Below are 16,992 nucleotides of genomic sequence, written 5' to 3' on the forward strand. Positions count from 1 at the left end.
ATAAAAATGTGTTGAAAACCAAACTTGTCTTATAATCGTGTGTAACTGCAACAGATGTGCACAACAGCTGCAGAATATCCACACAGTCTTCAGTTCATTTTGAACGGGTCCTCAGTCATCATGGCCACAAATTCTGAAAGAGTTTAAATAAGCAAATTTACTAATTGAATTGTGTAATTTACTTATTACCTTGTCATCCCATGTATTTCAATCTAACAACATATCTTTGAATATACAAGTGTATTTGGACGTTTTTGAATTTAAAAAATGAATAAATGCGGTCCTAGTCACAAAATACTACAATATGGTAAACTAAGGATCATATATTTTGTAATTTAAGTGTATACACAACAGTATAGGTGGCAGGTGAAACACTTCTGGAGTCAATCTGAAACATAACATTTCACATACATTTACAAAGTTTACTGAAGGCTGTTGTGTTTAAATTTACACAAGCATGCATACATACATTTGTAAAAACATAATGGATATATCCTGATTACTTTATGACCTGAAGGTTTTTTTTGAGTGGTTATGGCTTGTAAGTGAAATATACATTCAAACCTTCATAATTAATGGTTCCACCTCCATCTTTATCTGCCTCCTTCATCATCTGCTCTGCCGCAATCTTATTAAGTGGTTCCCCTGCATTCATCATCGAAATTAATTTTAAATGTTAAGGGAAACACTGGAAACGCACAAGGAAAAAATAATGTGAATAAACTGAGTAAACACAAACAAGTGGACATCATTTTTTACAATTTAATTTGTTTTATCTGGATTTTAATTTGGGATCAAAACAAATAATAGTTGACAGTGCAGTGTAATGTATAAAATAGATCAAATTAACAGTGAATAAAGAATGTACTTGTTAAGTGTAGGGTAAATATTTATGCCTTGCTTTTCTATTACTTATGTTATTCTTACTTGAGTGTGTTCCAGGCGATATATCCTTTGGCCTCTTTGTCAAATACTTTAAAAGCCGCTTTGAGTTCAGCATCCTGGTTTTTGGTTCTTTCGTGGTACAGTGCCATCAGACCCAGGAAGCTGTCACAGTTAAACATCCCTTTACCTGAAGACTCACAAAAATAATCAGTTTAAAAAAACATTATTATATGTGTGCAGAACAGTAACTTTTGTTTAATCGTTTGTTGGATTGTGAGTAGTGAAATTAAAAGAATAAAATCAACATCACATCCATTACAATTATCTGCATCCCAACATACCGTATCTCTGAAAAACACCAGTCACTGGTCACAATGGATGAATTGAATGAATTTGTTGAGGGACATTTTAGCATTAAAGAACGTCTTCTGTTTACGTCTTACATTTTTATGAGAACCCAAACATTTTAGCTAGATTCTTCAATTTGGATAAAAACGATTTGGTGTGTAGGGCTGATATTTAAAAATCTATGTTTTAAATCTATAAGTTAACACATTTCTGTAATACTTCTTTGACATAAAAATGCCAAAATAGAGTTCATAAAAATGGCAGCATGTGTTCTTTCCCCTTTTCAGTTCAGAGCGAGATGGGAGACATGAAGAGAGAAAGGTAAGAGTAGAGGAAATAGGAAACAGGAAAGGAAATGGTAAATTATAAAATGTGTTCGTCAAGGTTAGCCTAATGTACTTCATTTGACATAAAAGTTATACCAAAAAAACTAAACTCAAACAATGCCTCCTTCTTAAATTAGCAGAAGGCAGAACATCATGGTGCAGTTTTTAATGCTTTGATGAGCACAAAATGAAGCCCTTAAGTCAAATGACAGTAATTGGAGATTTTTTATATTTTATATTTTTTATAACGTTTCTGTATGATTCAATTTCACAGTGATGGCAGTAAACTATCTGTTTATGTTAGGGAACTAATTGTTTAGACAAGGCTCTAAATTGTAGGTAGAACAAGTGAATTTAATTGGAAAGTAACTGACATCAATAACATCTTAATTAAACAAACCTTTTCCAACTGCCCTATTGCAGAGTGTTAACTTTAACTCCAATACGACTGATCCTATCTTGAGGTAATTGCTTGTGTACGTGTGTATGTGTGTGTGTGTGTGTGTGTGTGTGTGTGTGTGTGTGTGTGTGGTGCACTGTGGGATGCACCAACAGTCTCTTTATAGACCCATTTTACCCAAATCCCACATAGTGAAACACTGACACCTAGTGATATTGTTTGTAACTTGCACTAAAAACAGAAAACTACAGTTTCCGATGTTTTTGTAATGCATTTTGGAAGATGTTTCTCTCTTAAAAAGTTGCACTATAAATACTTGCATTTAATTAAAACCCAAATTTGATCATCTGCAAAGAATAATTCTAAATATGTCTTCAGATTACTTAATCTTGACCTTGTGGCAAACATACATTGTATCTACTCCTACAGTTAAGCTTGGGTTAATGGCCAGGTTATTATTAAAGAGCCAAATTTAGCACTTTAATTACTTACTTGGTTTGGGCTGAACTTTAGATAAAGCTTCTAATTCCTCACCTCCGGGTGCATCTTAGAATATATACAAGGCATTACTTAAAGGCTTTTAAAGATGTAGCTCATGTATAGAAATAGAACCATCTTACAATATAACACAGTCAAATCCACCACCAGCACCACAATGGTCTCAAATATAGAGTTGACTCTGCAGCTTTCTGACAGTGTCAACAAAAGAATTAACATTATACGCTTTAAAAAAAGATTTATGGCAGGGCTGGATTACATTTAAGTGTAATATATATTACACCTATAGGCCTATATATTATATATATATATATATATATATATATATATATATGTACACACACACACATAAATATAGGCCTACACAATAAAGTGGAAGTTCATATGCTGTCACAGGTGTGTGTAATACCTTAATATATATTATCTGAAACTTAGTCGGTGGCCCATAAAGGTAAAAAAGGCAAGTTAAATGTAAGAATGATACATTTCCATTGTATGAGTTTATATTCACCATTGTTGTCCACGTCTTTGGCCATCTGGCTGAGCTCTCGTTTTGTAGGATTGATCCCCATTAAACTCATCAGCCTCTCAAGCTCCTGTGTCTTCACATCTCCGTTTCCCTCTTTGTTAAACATCTCAAAAACTCCTTTGTACTCTGTGACAACTAAATAAGGAGGCACTTAACTGCAAGAAGTTATTTTCCACATTGCAATGAGAACAGTAAGATTTCACATTTGTTAGTCAATGGGAAGGGCTTTGAATCTCTGTCTTCCACCTGCATACAGTAAGATACAGTAAACCAAAATGAAAACTGTGACAGACTTGTTTGGGGATTGAGACTTAATATTTACATTATTTGATAGTCAGCAAGTTAATCAATAAAAAAGTACCATTAAAATGTATATTGTTCTCATTTTGTACACTCATGATGCACATTTTCACAGCTGAGCCGTAATTTGAACCACAAATGAAGTCATGTTAGACAGAGCAGCCATATCAGAAGATTGTTCATTTTAGACACTGAAGTTTGGATCAATCTTGTGGAGGAAACAATTAATAAATTAATGAATATTCTGGTCAATTTAACTGTATGAAATGACCAGAATACACTCATTGGGCTCCTTCTGACTTACACAACTCACTGGCAAAATTGTTGTTGTTATAATATGCTTATATTATATTGTTTATGACCTGGCAAAGCAATGGCAAAGCAATCTGTTTCTGCATCTTTGCGACACAATTTATTTGCATGCAGTCACCCAAGCCTATCTCGAGCTCCAGTTGGCTATAAAGAATGGAGAAAAGGAAGAGGTAAGGACTGAAAGAAAGAGGGAGGATGAAGGATATGGAGGATAGATGGAAGGTGATTAGAAGATGGAAGGGAAGGATGGGTGGCTCGAGAAAACTGAGACAGACAGAGTATTGGTTGACCAGCTATAAAGGCAGTGGGCTTGACAGCTGATTAGATGTGTGTCTGAGATGTGAAACCTTAGTTAATATGTTCACTTCATTTACTCAACACAAATTATAATTTAAAAGAGAATGCTTCAATTTAACTCTTCACTCAATTGAAAGCAATTATTTTATGTGAGTTCCAACCATCGACTGTAGCCTATGACGTTTATGTATGCTGTCTATGATTCCAATCCTTCATATACAAAGTGTTTGGTATGTTGTAAACTGTGCACTTCTTTACCTTTATTGGTTTCTAGTAAAATGTGCACCGAAATGCCAATTCAAATTAGAGTTAGATACACTCATTCCTCTGACTTTAACGTACTTCATATTTTAATAATAAGACCACTCTTTCTGTAATGACTGCTTTTTGTGACTGAATTGTCTTGTTGCAATATATATTATGTATGTTTTCAGGTCTCTCCTGTAAAAGATATGTTAATCTCAATGAAACTTCCAGCACACACAAAACATAACTACTATTTGTTTGAGGTATTGTAACTACAGCAAACAATTTAACAACGGCACATCGATCATTTATGATCATTTTGTGATATTTCAGGTGAAAGGATACGTTTTACTGTGACAGCTTCCCCGAATTACACCACAAAAAGGACCAATAACTAGTAAGTGTGGTGTTTACATGTATATTATTTGTAGCCTATTCTGAATATATCTATGTACCTGGGCACCACAGCAAGAGAACACACTATTTCCTAATTAACTATGGCCAGATCATGTTGTTGACAGTGCTATTACTAGAGCCCTGCTGAAATCATTACTATCACTTCCTACTTCAGGAGTCAAGTCGGGGCCGACTAACTGACTCAGCCTATGTGTTGGAAGGGGGCTGAAAGAAAACAAACGAACACCATGTTCTCTCTGCTTTCAGAACCCTCTGGTGAAATGATCCAGTAAATGAGAAGTGCTCAACATTGTTCAAAGTGATTGATAGTGTCCAACTGTAGATAAAACACCAATCGAACCTTCTCTACCCCCTCGCTGCTGCAGCGTGGGGTTTCCCAGCGATGACTGCAGGGTTACCGCGCCCATCTCCCCATCTCCCCGTTCGATGGCCGGACCAGAGTGTAATTACGGAAAGGGGCAGATGTTAAGCTTGGCAAAAAGGGAGACAGTAGGCTGTCTTGTTGAATGAGGTATAGTGACTTTGAAGATTAACCTTTTTGTCTGCCTGGGCAGTGTCTTCGGTACAAGGCTAGTGGGTGTGATTTCTCTCCCCCCACTCCCTCCCTCCCCTCTCCGGTTGGTTGACTGAGGTTGTCGAGCTCCCTAGCCGTAGCCTGCGTTCGGGAAGGGCTGCTCCTCGGAAAACTAACGCTAGCTGGCTAGCTAGTTAGTGAGCTAGCGCTGTGGTGTTCGTTGATGCGTGGATCGGAGGTATACGCCGTCTTGCTCTCCAGTCAATGCCAAAACCAAACGCAAATTGAATCAGGTAAGGTGAAATGAAGCGACGATAATGCTGATTCCACAACTCTCACAGTAACTTAAATGTTAATACCCTTTGCTGATTAATTGTGGAAGAGAGCTGTCCGGGGGTGGGGTAGCGTTAGCGATAGATAGCTTCCTAGCCATTAGCTACTGTTAGCTAACTTTCAGGTGGCTGTTATATCATGAGCAAATACTGGCGGATAAAAGTACAAGACTGTCTGCAGCGGTGGAGCCTGACGCTCAGTATTTTCGGTGGATAAACTGATTGCTACAAAACATATCTCCACATAAATGCCTTCTGCATCCAGTCGATTGAGTTCGGTTAATTAACTAACGCTACTGTTAGTGTTAGGAAAGCTCCTGGCTTGCGTTTAAGTACCGTACATGTTGGCCAGTGAGGCTCGATGTCGGCTATGGCCCTGCAGAGGTGCTTCTTGGCCTAAAACACAGTACTTTAAAGTACTGTGTAGTTAATGCCCAAACGGTATTGAACACTGCTGAAGTGATATCGTTAACACCGTAAGTTCTTTAGTTGGTTGTGGGTTTTGCTTTGTAACGTTCCGCGGAATGTTAACGTTCATTTTAAGGATGTTTGTGTCAGTGGATGATGACACATTGGGTTGGGCTTGAACAATGAACGTCCCGTAAATAAATTAACAACTATTATTGGTTATTGGCAATAGCAGAGCAGCCAGCATCACTAATCAGCGTTAAAATGTCACCCTACACACAACTTTGCATCAGCTACATGTTATTAACGTGAGTTATTGTAGCCGCGTTAACACCCTTTTTTTTTTTTTTTTTTTACCTCAAGTAATAAGTTAGCATATCGCTGATTTTCTTGCAATGGACGACTGGTGCAACGCCTTTAACTTAGGTCAGTAATGTTATTGATTGATTCACCATCAGATGGCTAATTTGCAGTTCTGCAGGAGGTAAAATAGATGGTCATCTTACTACTTTATGATAAATCACCCGCATCTGGTGTAGCATTTGTTGCTTACTGAAGTCAAACAGGCCACAGCCGCCCGACCTTGCAGTTTTTACAGGCTGATTAGAGAACCAAATAAATATACGGATGCGTCGTAATCAAATCAACTTTGCACTGTCGGGTTTAACGAGATTGTTGGTGTGTAAGTAAGTGGATTACTGAAGGCCACGCAACCACCGAGTTTCTCGGTTAGCCCACTATATTGGCTTAGAAGCTAAACACAATAGCACTCCGTGCAATTGCGGAAGAGCAGCTGAGTCCACCCTGAAGTAGCGGCGGTTGTGTTTTTTTGCATTAGATGCTATAAACTTTAATTTATCTGTCATAAAATGCAGCTTACGTTATATCGACTTCGCTTGTATACCGGACATTGTTCAATTACAAGCGATGTTGTTGCGAATAAAGAGACCGTACATTTATTTCTTCAAAACTAGCTCTTCCCTGCCTGCAGGCCTACACTGTCAGCTAGCTAGCAGGCTAACTAGCGGGCAGCCGTCTGCAAGATGGCGTTTAGCTGCATCTTCTTAGATTTCCGTCAGTGCAATTCATATTATCATTACACTGTGCAGCGTTTAGTGAACGTAGAAATCCCATTAGACGTAGTCGGATACTAACAGTCTTATCCTCTCTATTTTGCCACATTATAGTGTTGAATTACAACTCATTTTCTCGTGAAGTGTGTGTAGAGCCTCAGCAGCCCAACCCTCTAAACATACCAGAGTAACAAACTGAATAAAACGGCCATCCAGCAGCTATTCAAATACAATGCAAACGAGCCTACTGTTGCAGACAAATCACAGAACGGCACACAGTGACTAAGTCAACTACCAGCACAGAACACGCATTCATTGGTAAACCTGTGCACAGACTTCATTTAGACAATATGAATGTTAGGTATGTTGATCACTTGTCTTAACATTACTTTTAAGTGTGCCTGTTGGTATGTAATTCGCAAATTACTTTGATATATACACAGCTTCCTTGACAACTTCATCTTAGTTTATTAAAGCAGGAGTGGTACTAATTACACAGTAACCGGTCACAACTGACAGAGAGGGACTGTACTAGGTTTATGATTTCCCCGGTAGTGTTAAAATCCAGCTACTTGCTTTAAGCATGTTGTGTGTAAAAGAATTAAGATTAAAGTCATCCTTTTATGATTGGGAAAACATTTCTAATGCTTGTAGTGGCTTTGCCAGCTGTTTATGTGAGTGGACATGGATAGGATTAGAGACTCATTGACGGAGGATTTCAGCTTTTAGGATTATGTAGTTGCTCAGTGATATTGCTGGTTTATGGCCTTTTCTATGATCCAGCTTTAGACCTGTGAAACATTGCATTATCATCGTTTAACAGTACAGATAAGCAGACCGGTCCTTTGAGAACAGATGTAAACTACTGCAGAGAGATCATTTTTTATTTTAGTTGGAAATATAGGAGACAAAACAGCAAGCACAGACTGCCCTTAAGGGACCTGAGAACTCCAAGCTGTTTGCCACTGCTCATTGTCTATCATGCAGTCAGCTGACTATGATCAGGCGCTTGGAAAAGAGAAGTGATGAGGGGGAGGAACTCCTTAACTGTAAGCATCCACAGAGGTCAATGGGAAATTATATTTCAGATATTTAAAACCTGGGCGTATAACATCTTTTGGATGTAACATATCAGTTTTACAATTTGGTATACAAAGGGTAAAGAATTAAAGTTAACTGCATCTTGTAATTATTAGATAGAGAACAAAGTGTGAATTTAATATATACCTTATGTCATTAAATAAAATGAATAGCCATTTGAGGAAATCACCAATTAGTAGTGACAGGAACTTGTCAGGTTTACCTCAATAGCCTGTAATGTGATTACTCAGAACTGCATTTGAAAGCTAAATAATGACTTGAAAGATATTTTAGATGTCTTTTCTTTGTCTGTTCTTGGCTAAATACATAGTATTACAACAATTATACTCTATGGACAGAAAAATACAAATCTGCGAAACTGAATCAACTTTAATTTTCTCGCTGAAAAAAATAAATAATAACATCAGAGGTCTTCAAGTTGAGAATGGCATTCTGTTGTCCCCTGATGATACTGCATAATAATTACATTCCATGACACATTTATTTATAAGATTAATGAGTGTAAGAGGATAACTGTAAAAAGGTCACCCAATCAGAGGACCTAAAGGATCACAGTGAGGTAGTCGAGAAGATGTTCAGTCTTGTTCTGGAGCCTCCAGTGACACAGGCCTGCTGACTGATAGACACCAGGTAAGGGAACTGGGAAGGCAAGGTTGGTCCACCTTAATGGTGCATAGCTGTTTGCAAACTGCCACCAATCTGAATTCGATTTTAGTTTTACAACAATCTATTACAACAATGTAATATTGCACTTTGAGCTGCTTCCCCACATTATGCAGACATCTGCTTTGTTTGTTTTTTCAAGATACAAGGGGGCGATACATTTCTCATAGAATACAGCTTTTATAAGTGATGGGCCACTATGTACTTAAATATTCTTGGTTGTAATCTCCCAATGTCGTTTACATTATCTCCAGAAAGAAAGGCTTTGGGAAGTCCTTGTTAGGATGAACTCAGCCGCGTTCTTACTTGATCAGTAGAAAATCTTTGTTGATGTTGCTTTTGGTCAAAATTGTATACTTGGCTTTGTTAGCCGGTTTTCTAGATGTAGTCAGAAATTATGAGTCTGATATAGTACCACTAACAACATATTTACCATTTTAATCATACTCGAACTCGCACATATAAAGAGTATAATTACAATTGTTTTTAAAGAACTTTTGTTGGATCTGTGTGGAAAGTTCTCCATTTCACAGGGAAACGAGTTGATATGCAATCAGTCACTTTTTCACAACTACTGGGATAGTTTAAAATAATAAGACAGTATATTCAGTAAGCTGGTCACAACTATGGACATGTGTTTGCATTGTGCTTTATTTGCAAAAACTGCTTTTGATTGCTTTAAATGGGTAGACTTGGACTTTGCATGTGTCATCAAACGGATGGATTGCACAGTGTGCTCCAGAGATTGATAACAATCCTCTTGATAATGTAACTGAAATTAGTATAATGGAATAATTGTCTTATTCTTACTCAAAATGTTAATCTATGTTGGTTAAGGTTATCTGAAAATACGGTTTACATGGAGCGTTGTCTAGTTTTTGCTCTATCACATTTGTACAGGGCCGGTCATTATGGCTGGAGGGTTTCTTGTGATTTTCTTTGGCTTCCTTAAAATATTTATCAATGAATGGACTTGAAATAATGTATTTCTTAGCTTTAATAAGTGAGACTGGATATTATTATATTTTGAACATGCCTTCAGTCTTTAAAATGTATTGTTTTAGATGCACTTTGAGACAGTATTAATATAAGTGGCTTATTGATCACTTGGTTCAAATTATATCCACGGGATTGAGGTCAACAGGATAATGACTGCTTTTCGGATCATTGGAAAGTCATGCCATAACTAGATGTGTCTGGCAATCTAAATGATGTGTCTGGCAATCTAAATTATGTGTCGGGATTACGTTGCTGACATTGAGGTAGTAAAGTAAGGTTGAACAAATACTATGTACTAGTACTTTAACCCATTTAGTCGATTGAAAAGTCAGGTCATGTTTTAGGGAACTGGCTGAAAGTCCCTTTTCTACCATTACCTTTTGCTGTTAGATTAGTTTTTTTCAGGTAAATCGTAAATATATCTTGCTAAAAATTTGGGGTGAATGGTGAAGATGTATGCAAATGATTGAAGTGCTTCTCTTTCTTCTTTTTTTAGATCAACAAGTGCCCCGGTAACTGGAGTGAGGTAATTAAAAAAGCAGAATAAAATGAGTGAACTGGACCAGTTACGCCAAGAGGCAGAGCAGCTCAAGAACCAGATCAGAGTGAGTAGCAGGTTTTTAAAAACACTTTTTTTTATTGCTATAACATCAATTATTGTTAAAATCCCATTTACAAGTTGAATTAGAGTTCAGCCTATTCAACAACGATTAATGTGAGAAATCCTTCCCTAAAGATTTGAGTTTTTCTTTTATTCAGGATGCCAGGAAAGCATGCGCAGATGCCACATTATCACAGGTAACAATTAACACTATGATCTGTTTCTGAGGTTGAAAAGCATTTGGTGTGAAAGTAACCAAAGTACTTAATGTTTTGCAGATCACAGCTAACATTGACCCCGTTGGCCGAATCCAGATGCGTACAAGACGAACGCTGCGGGGTCATTTGGCTAAAATCTATGCCATGCATTGGGGAACAGATTCCAGGTAAAGCATCTGCTGGAGTTTATGACTCATGGTGTGAAGGGAGGTTTTGTGTTTGCATTCTGTTTTTGCTTGTTAAATGTTGAGCAGAGTGCAAAAGTTAAACGATGTCTAAAAGTAGGAGTTGTTAAATGTTGTTTTTCAGCTGTTTGGCAGGCGTCTTTTGGCTTATGATTCCAGATAAAAATAGATTGTGTGCGATGACTCTGATTGTTGTTGTAGTGGTGGTGTTAATATTGCGTTTATCATTTTTGTAGGCTCTTGGTCAGTGCCTCTCAAGATGGCAAACTCATTATTTGGGACAGCTATACCACAAATAAGGTAAGGCCTGTTTTCTTTTCTTTTGACAGGGATTAATTAAGTTATGGTTGAATCTGCAAATGGCAATCGGTGTCATCTGTAGTCATTGGAAAGCAAAACAACAATGGTGGTTGTTCAGGCATGCCAATGTTGCCATCTACAAGCAAACACAGTAATAGCTGCTGCAGTTTCAAAACTTGAGGCAGATCCAGATGAACGATATGGACCTGGTTTCTGGTGCTTCACACCAATGACTTTATATGTCTGTTAAGCCTTTTCATATTGTTCCTGCTACACTATATTTAAAAGGAGGGTAACTAACTGCCCATGCAGAGATCATTTTGAATAAATGTATACGGGTTGCAGATCAGCTGAGAGAGAAGCAGAACCCGGGGCCTGTGTGTTTGCTGTGCAGTAAGTGGGGTGGGTGGATGTGGTGCACAGTTTGTAAATAGTGTCAAAATTTATCTTAATGAAAACTTTTTCAAATATTATTGCTCTCCAAAAAGTATGAACATTTCTTTTTTCAATTTACCAGGTTAGTAAATGTAGCCACTGTAAAAATACTGACTGTAAAATGGACCTTTAAGGAACTTAATGTATTTGTGTGTGTGTGTTGTCCCATTTGTTGTAGGTTCATGCCATCCCACTTCGATCTTCCTGGGTCATGACTTGTGCATATGCACCTTCAGGAAATTATGTGGCCTGTGGTGGCTTAGACAACATCTGCTCCATTTACAACCTGAAAACACGCGAGGGCAATGTACGCGTGAGCCGTGAGCTGGCTGGACATACAGGTATATGAACCACTTTGCTCGTTAGTTTTCTACTGCTAGTTATGTATCTGACGGGAAATAACATATTAACGACTCCTCTATTGATTCTCTGAATATCAGGATACCTGTCCTGTTGTCGCTTCCTTGATGACAACCAGATTATTACAAGCTCTGGAGATACCACTTGGTAAGTAAAAGTGTTGCCTACGTTGAGCTGCTGTACGGACGTTGCAAAAAATACGTACGCGTATCTTGATTGTGCGTTTCATATTATAGTGCACTTTGGGACATTGAGACCGGCCAGCAGACGACCACGTTTGCTGGACACACAGGCGATGTCATGAGCCTGTCATTGGCCCCTGACTCACGGCTATTCGTCTCTGGTGCTTGTGATGCCTCTGCTAAACTCTGGGATGTCAGAGAGGGCATGTGCAGACAGACCTTCACTGGCCATGAGTCTGACATCAATGCCATCTGTGTAAGTTATTTAAAAGAATCTGTTCTGCATGGGATGTTATTTTGTGTTTTTGTTTATTAGTATAAGTGTACTTTTAGTTTGTGTGTGTTCCTCTATTGTGCACTAATTATCTCTCTTTTGGAATCTCTAGTTCTTCCCTAATGGCAATGCCTTTGCCACGGGCTCCGATGACGCCACCTGCAGGCTTTTTGATCTACGTGCTGATCAGGAATTAATGATCTACTCTCATGACAATATCATATGTGGAATCACCTCCGTTGCATTCTCAAAGAGTGGCCGTCTTCTTCTGGCGGGATATGATGACTTCAACTGTAATGTGTGGGACACACTAAAAGCTGACCGTGCCGGTAAGCCATTGATGCATGAGCTCAAAAAGCAGCCTTATTTCTGCAACACGGAGGAACATGTTACAAAAATGCGCTTGGGTCAATAATTGCTGCGAGTGCAATAAAATGTACTCGCTTGCCGTCTTGTTGACCAAATTACAATTGCTGTACTTGTCTAGGTGTGTTGGCTGGACATGACAACCGCGTCAGCTGCCTGGGAGTTACTGATGATGGCATGGCAGTCGCAACGGGATCCTGGGACAGTTTTCTGAAGATCTGGAATTGAAGCCTGAAGGTTCTTTTTTTTTTTTTTTTTTTTTTTTTTTTTTTTTTTTTTTTTTTTTTTTCATATTTGTATTATTGTTTCATACATTTGTACCTAAGGCTTTTCTATTCTTAGTAAAGTACTAGTCCAAAAGCTGTATGTGTACATTTGTTGAAGTGTCATCTTTTGCTTGGCTGGAGTGGAAGCTGATGTGCTTTTGCACTACCGTTGTCCCCTTACAGGTTTAAGTGCGTTGTGGGTTCAATTAAATACCTTTCTGCTTCTTAGTCTTTTGCTGGGCTGCATATTTCAGACGCCTGTTACCTTGAATGGATCCTGGATTCTTTTTTGACTAATAATGGCCGATAAGCGCACCTCAGATAGACATTTCAGCCACTTACAATAATATTAAATGCAGTTTTGGAACCCATTAGCTATCGGTCTGACGACAGTTTAGCCTTTGGCACCAACGGCCAATATTTCTGGTGTCCAGCGGATTGACGGATAACGGATATCCGGGCCGTCACTTCCTCATCCGTGCGCAGAGAGACGTCAAAGATTGGATTGTTTCCCAAGTAACCAGTTTCCACTAAATCATTGTCAGGCGATAGCTGCTGGGTTATATTTCAGCCAATGTTTGCAGCAGAGATGGGTAGTAGCAGGTTACATGTAGTCCCTGACATGTACTCATGTAATGTTTTTGAGTAAATTCTGCTTGTCAGAGTAGTGTTAATGCAGCATACTTTTTACTCTTACTTGAATAGATTTTTAGAGAAAAATCATTACTTTTTACTCCATTACATTTGGGTACATAATCATTCACGCTACTTTTATTTTCATGCATTCATGATCCGTTAAGGGGAAGGTGGCTCGCTGGACCCAGGTCTGCTAGCACTGTTGGCGTAGCGCAACCACGCCCCTACATGGCTCTGTTAAAAGCAGCATTGCTGAAGTTACAGCAGGAGCAAAGTTAACGTTATGACTTTCAAATAGCGCTAGCAGCTAATATTTACAGACGCAATAACAGCGGGCAGTGAAGTCAGAACATCAGAGAATTGTGTCGACACTGAGCTGACAGAGTCTGTTGTGTTAATGCTAATAAGTGTAATAACATATTTACACATCATCTACTACCCCTGCTTTCAGTCATAATGTGAATATTAAAGCAAAGTCTTAACACAAAAAAAGAACTGCGTTTATTTCTCAACCACAGATGGTCTCCCTCAGGTCAAAGTGAAGAAGTGAACAGATTGATGTTTCATCATTAATTGCCTAATAAATACATAGTATCTCCTAATTAGCCTAAATGAGTCACATGACATGAGACATTTTCAAAAAATTTAAGGACACTGAAACATGTTTAAACTCTATATTTAGGTTTTGACATAACAGACACAGTATATAATGAACATGCACACTATTTGCTGATTTTATTTGCCAAATTATAATATAATAGGAGCCAAAAAGCAAATGTAATTTTGAAGTATTTTGTGATCAGAGTTGAGAGACACAGACCAGATATTGTCTGGTGTGTATGTGGAAGGTTATCTAATCCACAGATGATGACATTTCTCATTTTCATCACAAATACATTCAGGTTACTGTCACAAGCAGAATAGCTTGGCTCAAATTTGAGATTTGCGTTGTCGTAAAGAGTTGTTAACTTGCTGTACTGTACGACTGTGACGTTGTTACGGAGCTAAGGGGGTAAATAATATCTCTTATAACTGAACTGTTCAATGTCTCCCTCACCAAGAGACCAACCACATGTATGTTGGGTGTTATCCCTAAAACAAAAACTGCAGATACATTTCTTCAGTAAACTGATTCAGACTGGCTATGTTAACAGGTAGCCAAAGTATTGTGAGACAAGTGGTGGACAGTAACATGATTGTACAGTACAGAATCATTTTTATTTAACTGGCTACTCAAGTAATTAGCTTTATACTTTTTCTTTTTGCCATGCAACAGTACTTTTACTTGAATACAGTTTTTGGGTGCTCTACCCACCTCTGTCGTCCCGCCTCTTTTGCTCTCAACTCTGTTTACGACTGTTTACCTGCATGCAACCAAAGCCCATTCAAACGTCTTGGTCAATACATCTGGGAGTACAAACGGAAACCAGAACACTTCCAATACCAACATCTCCAAACAGGCCAAAACATGTAAGCTTGTTCTGCAGCTGGTTGCAGATGTGCCTATAATGAACACAAGCTGCCTCCTGCATTCTTGGGTCTATCTGTGTTATTAGAAAGCTCTTTGTTTAGATCTTTGCCCATTAGGTCCTAAATTTACAGGAGGCGGCTACAACTGTAGGTCAAATGAGACGAGCTAAACTCACAATTTCGTTTGTCTTTATTTCCCAGATGTTCTTTTAACTCCAAAGTTGACTGGAAGACCATTACAACTTCAGAATGTTCACAGCATCTTCTTCAACACTGTTTAAACTGACTTGGACACCACAAAAACGAAGGGAAACCAATGCCTTTCCTACACAAAGAAGAGCACAAATGTTTATCACCTAGTTAAGAAAGGATCTCCTGTGGTATCAAATCAGAAACTTCTGCATTCCTTCTTGGACCATTCTATGTTACCTTGAAAGAGAAAACAACACTATCATCCCATGCAAATGTGTGTGTCTTGAAAGCAAATGTTGGAGTGTAATTGTACAAATTATTTAACTTTTTTTTTCTTTTCTTTTTTTTAAGAATTCTATTCTGATGGTTTGTTATTCTTGATGGCTCTCTTTTTGTCATATTTCTTTAGTGGTTTTAGATATGTTTGAATTACAGCTTGTCTTTCTAATCCAGTTAAATCATATAAAACAGATGACATGAAAACATGCAGCAAGTAAAAGCTTGGATCATATTACACGAGCAGCTTTCAAAATGTCAATTATGTATTTATATACTAGCTGTTTTTGTTTCATCACAGCCTTTTGCACATGAAGAAGCTTTGCCTCTCAACTAATACTATGTTAACTAACCAAGCACATGCTATAAGTTATGAATGCTCATTCCAGTACAAAAGGAGTTATTACGAGTAACTTATCCAGTTAACCCCCTTAATTCTTGTACATGCCTTTTGACTTTGGGTGGGAAGGGGTGGGGTAGCAAGTTAGGTGCTGAGATAATTGGGGCATGGCTGGATTTTATTATATGGATGGCGGATTGTGTTTAGTATCCACTTTGAGTGAAACATCTCACTTGACTAAATAGACACTTCCTTTGCTTGGGACTGCAGTTGCAACTCTGTGAATGAAATGTACAAATCAATGTCTGAAAATAATGGTCTGTTTTAAGTTGAGACATTTAATTTTGTTGCCATGGGTTGATTTAGATGTGCATGCTGTTGACTTGCTTTCAATGGTGCAAAATCCTAATTTTTTTTTTTTTTCTGAAAAGGAGAGTCACCTATTGATTGAACTTAACAGACGCCAATTTCTTTTTGGCTCAAATTCTGCATACATAATGTGCTAATACTGGTAACGCTATGCACCAGAGTGAGCAAGAATGGAGACAGACTTAATATCGACTGCATACCTAGTGTAAATTATGCTTACCAGTACCAGTTCTATTGATGCCAATTTTTTGTAATAACTAACAATCATTGTAAGAATTCTATCCTTGACAAGTCCTTCTTCTCTCCTCCAAATCTTCACTCTCAATGGAACAAAAACGTCCTCGCGTACTGTCCATACTTAAACTTTTGTACTTTTTTTTTTTTTTTTTTTCTTTTCTTGGTCTTAAATTGAAAATCAGAGCATCTGAATGACAACATTTCACTGTATACAGAAGCACTTTTGTTAAAGTTGTGACATATTTTCACTTTTCTTTTTTTTTCTTTTTTTTCTGCGATGATGTACAATAAATGTGATGTATTCGTGTGTGGCCACAAGTGAAAATGCAATTCAACTGAGATGGATTCCCTTTTCTCTTTTCATTAATATTATAGAGCTCTGCACCCTTATGTACCTTTTCACTTTTTGTATTTCATTTCAGTCTGTTGGTGTTACACGGTGAGCTGGATGCAAGATAGATACTGTACTAAATTGTACTGTTATTGATTGAAAAATGTAATAAAAAGCTGTTTGAGATCTCTTTGTTGAGTCGAATCTATGAACTGCATTCAATTTTTATTGTGTGTATATGTATGTATGTGTATGTATGTGTATGTATATGTATGTATATGTATGTATATGTATGTATATGTATGT

The 16,992-nt window shown here is 37.8% G+C and overlaps 2 protein-coding genes across 2 annotated transcripts; one reads left to right on the forward strand and one right to left on the reverse strand.

Annotated features, from left to right (window-relative positions):
* Positions 1-89: 89 nt before the first annotated feature.
* On the reverse strand, positions 90-4,965 carry LOC116384552 (calglandulin). Its single transcript, XM_031849361.1, has 5 exons — positions 4,899-4,965; positions 2,969-3,121; positions 925-1,072; positions 565-662; positions 90-133 (listed from the first exon to the last, which is right to left on the reverse strand). The coding sequence occupies exons 1-5, from the start codon at positions 4,963-4,965 to the stop codon at positions 90-92; spliced, it is 510 nt and encodes a 169-aa protein (XP_031705221.1).
* A 4-nt stretch (positions 4,966-4,969) lies between these two features.
* gnb1b (guanine nucleotide binding protein (G protein), beta polypeptide 1b) lies at positions 4,970-16,872 on the forward strand. Its single transcript, XM_031849352.1, has 11 exons — positions 4,970-5,365; positions 10,145-10,253; positions 10,408-10,446; positions 10,528-10,634; positions 10,889-10,952; positions 11,566-11,728; positions 11,828-11,894; positions 11,984-12,185; positions 12,316-12,532; positions 12,691-12,806; positions 15,143-16,872. Exons 2-10 carry the CDS (start codon positions 10,197-10,199, stop codon positions 12,795-12,797), a joined length of 1,023 nt encoding a protein of 340 aa, XP_031705212.1. The 5' UTR covers positions 4,970-5,365; positions 10,145-10,196; the 3' UTR covers positions 12,798-12,806; positions 15,143-16,872.
* The last annotated feature ends 120 nt before the right edge of the window (positions 16,873-16,992 follow it).

The sequence above is a fragment of the Anarrhichthys ocellatus genome, unplaced genomic scaffold, assembly GCF_004355925.1.
Source record: "Anarrhichthys ocellatus isolate YVR2014 unplaced genomic scaffold, GSC_Weel_1.0 scaffold1, whole genome shotgun sequence".
NCBI lineage: Eukaryota > Metazoa > Chordata > Actinopteri > Perciformes > Anarhichadidae > Anarrhichthys > Anarrhichthys ocellatus.